The sequence below is a fragment of the Callionymus lyra genome, chromosome 16, assembly GCF_982586985.1.
Source record: "Callionymus lyra chromosome 16, fCalLyr1.hap1.1, whole genome shotgun sequence".
Classification (NCBI taxonomy): Eukaryota; Metazoa; Chordata; class Actinopteri; order Syngnathiformes; family Callionymidae; genus Callionymus; species Callionymus lyra.
In genome coordinates, this window is record NC_141833.1 from 10,278,697 (window position 1) to 10,281,993 (window position 3,297).

Consider the following 3,297-nt stretch of genomic DNA (forward strand, 5'->3'; position numbering starts at 1 on the left):
ACAAAATATCCTCCATTGATATATCGGTATGTTTTTTTTCACTACATCAGTTTTCAACAGCACTGTATACATTTTTTTGGTTTTCAAATCAATCGATCAAAGTTATTTTATGGTTGACATTTTAATAAAATGTGTGTAAAATATATATATATTTTTTTAATTTACAATTACCGTGCACATATTCAAGGAATGTGTTTATATTTGTGTTGCAGTTAAATCTCCGAGCATTTATTACGTCAACCACAACTACAATGAAATCCCGATGATGACTGAGGACGAGAGGATACAGGCGACTCCAGCAGCATTTAAAGCTGATGTTTGGACATATTTTAGTTTCAAGATACAAAAAAAGCAGTTACGACTTCAAGAGTCATGTGGTCTTTAAATTCTAAGACACCAGAGTCAAGTACTCGCACTACTACACATATATCCTTGTTACTACAGTATCACAATGCATTGTATTGTTGCCCCGTGATGTGAAGTATCATATTGTCAGACTCTTGTCGATACACAATCCTAATAACATAAAATACACATATTATTTCTGAATATTGGCTAAACTGACCTTTATATTTTTCAGTCAACTCATTATATATAAAAAATAAAATATACATTATATTTTACTTAGATCTAAATTTTTCTATTAAATCACATTATATGCAAAACTGAAGCACCAACCTTGATCATTAGCATTTTAATTTATTTAACAACATGACTAAAGTTTTGATTATTATAACACGATATGATTTATTTTTCAATTGAAAAATATACACTTTGATATAGATTTCATTTTCCATGAGCTGAACTACAAAAAGACCAAATTCTCTCAAATTTTAATGAAAAATATGTAACATTTAAAAAAAAAAAGTGAATCCTTCTCTTTTGCTGAGATAGAAGGTTTGACATATCAAGGTAATAGCATGATCTTTGCCAGCAATGAAGTCTGTGAAATATTAACCCTTAACCCTTGTTATCTCAGGGTCAAGGTGACCCAAAGCCTCGAAAACAGATTCCTTTGTTTTATCCTTTTGTCGCTTTTGGGTCAAGGCTTCCAGAAATAAATATGCGATGGAAGTCTTTCACCTTGAATCAAAAGCAACACAAAGGATAAAACAATTACATTTGTTTTCTTGACCCTGAGACAACACAACAAGGGATACTACAAACACATTTCTTTTCGGGCCTTTCGGGTCACCTTGACCCAGAGACAACACCTTAGATAACACAAGGGTTAAGTTCAATTTAAAAAAGTACCACAACAACAGATGATGCAGGTTATTTTTATCCAATTATAAAAACAAGAATTATATCAAAACGTAAGTTATTGGTCAAGGTTGGTGGTTCAGTTTTGCTTGTAAGATGATAAATTGAAATAAAACATTGCATAAAGTAGGAATTAAAGTAAAGTTAAAACTAGAAATTAATAAACATTTGTTTTTTTGTGTATGAAGTTGTTTTTCATTCAAGATATTCAAATGTGAGCTTAAACAAAGATTGTTTAAGATAATACACAGAAATAACGTGTATTTTACAAGTATGTTTCTTAGTTGCATAAGTGTGGCTTCGCTCAGACACATCAGCAGTGAGTGTGAAAGTGAAGATCGTGGAGAGTCTGTGGGCTCGTGGTGAAGGGTCTCTCCGTGTCGTACGTTTCCGCTTCATGTCACGCTTTTGTTCTCAGTCGAGGGACGGAACAACGGAAAAAAAAAAAAAAAAAAAAAAGAGCTGCAGGGGTTCGTGATGCATAAGAGTCGACAGACGCTCGAGCTCTTTCCAGATCTGAAGATGAACTTCCACCTGGTCACTGTGCTGCTGCTGCTCACCTGCTGGACCGGCTCTGCAAGCTCTGCAAGTGAGTAGCTTTTGACGCGTGATGCAGGGAACGGATCTTGAATCTCTTGTCTTGCAGCACATGGACCGCGAAAACAATGTTGCGTCGCGTGGTATCAGAAACGCAAGATTCCCTTCGGAATCAAGAGTTACACCATCGAGTCGGAGACCCTTTGTGATTTCAAATCCATAGTGTAAGTCGAAAACAAATCAAACGTTTGATTATTTTATACTGACCGACATCTTCATCTGCAGGTTCGTGACCATAAAAGGAATAAAGATCTGCTCCGACCCGAAGAGCTCTTGGGTTAAGAAGGCGATGCGAAGAGTCGACGAAGGAGTCGAACTCGTGACCTCCGGTGCCGCCGTGTCAGCGGGAGCTTCTCGCGATAAAGTGAAAAGTAACTTGAGGAGGAGGAAGAAGAAGAGAGGGGGGACATCCCGGAGGAGACAGAGAAATAAAAACTAATGGCTGTTTTGTTGCAGGGGTCGCCAAACACCGGCTGTAACTGACCGACATGATCGTGACGTGTTAATAAATATGTTTTTCTGAAGCTCATCCCTGACTTTTTATTTCCTCGAAGACCTCGACCCGACGTGTCGTGCTATTATTGTGTAGGTTTATTTCTGTCCTCGGATCAGTTGAGCTTGTCTTGCTTTTTATAACCGATGTAATTACATATAATTACACGTTTGTGGTTAAGATAAGTTAAGATATTCCTTTTTATTCTTCCCACATGGGGGGTCATTATTACTAACTTACTATTAACACAAACAGTACAAATAATCAAATTAATAACTAAATAAATAATAAATAAAACCACTAATACAACAATAATAAATGAAGAATATAAGTAATTAAAAAAACAATCTCAATAATAACAGCAATAAACATTGGTACAAATAACAGAAGTTTAAAGCCAAAAATCAAAGTTATCCTTATTTAACGTTCAAAAGTAAGTTTTGTAAAACAAACCATAAAAAGTGTATTTGTTCTATTTCCTCATTAAGGTAAGGTAAGGTAAGGTATAACTTTATTGTTTAAATTTGTTTTTTTCTCCAAATTATCCACAGCAAATACAGACATTTTTCAAAAAAAATAATAATAATTATATTTTTTAAAGACCACACTGAGGTTGTGAATCATGAGTTTCTTCGGAGCTCTTCGGACGCCATTTTGTAATATTTACTTTTCTCCTTCATAAAGAGATGAACTGGAACTGAGATGTATTCCAGATAAATACCTCAAGAGTTTGTAGTTCTCACTCAAAAGACTTTAGCTCTTTGTAAGAATACAAGAAGACAAATATCTGCTTTAAACCTTAGATTTTGTGTTTGATTCGAAGTCACTTAAAAAAAACTATTTTTTCAAAATTTTCAACAAAAAAATATACACGAATAAGGTCATAATATAAACTTAAATATTACTTACTTACTTACTTACTTATGTAAAGTCAGAGTTGACTG

General features: G+C 34.4%; 1 protein-coding gene across 2 annotated transcripts; it reads left to right on the forward strand.

The window, feature by feature from the left end:
• The first annotated feature begins 1,520 nt into the window (after positions 1–1,520).
• Positions 1,521–2,389, forward strand: LOC148063608 (C-C motif chemokine 4 homolog). 2 transcript variants are annotated; one of them, XM_087811373.1, is made up of 4 exons: positions 1,521–1,852; positions 1,910–2,024; positions 2,086–2,231; positions 2,317–2,389. In XM_087811373.1, the coding sequence occupies exons 1-4, from the start codon at positions 1,741–1,743 to the stop codon at positions 2,337–2,339; spliced, it is 396 nt and encodes a 131-aa protein (XP_087667499.1). In that variant the 5' UTR covers positions 1,521–1,740; the 3' UTR covers positions 2,340–2,389. The 2 variants fall into 2 exon arrangements, with proteins under 2 accessions (XP_087667499.1, XP_087667498.1); XM_087811372.1 differs by having other exon boundaries at positions 2,086–2,389.
• The last annotated feature ends 908 nt before the right edge of the window (positions 2,390–3,297 follow it).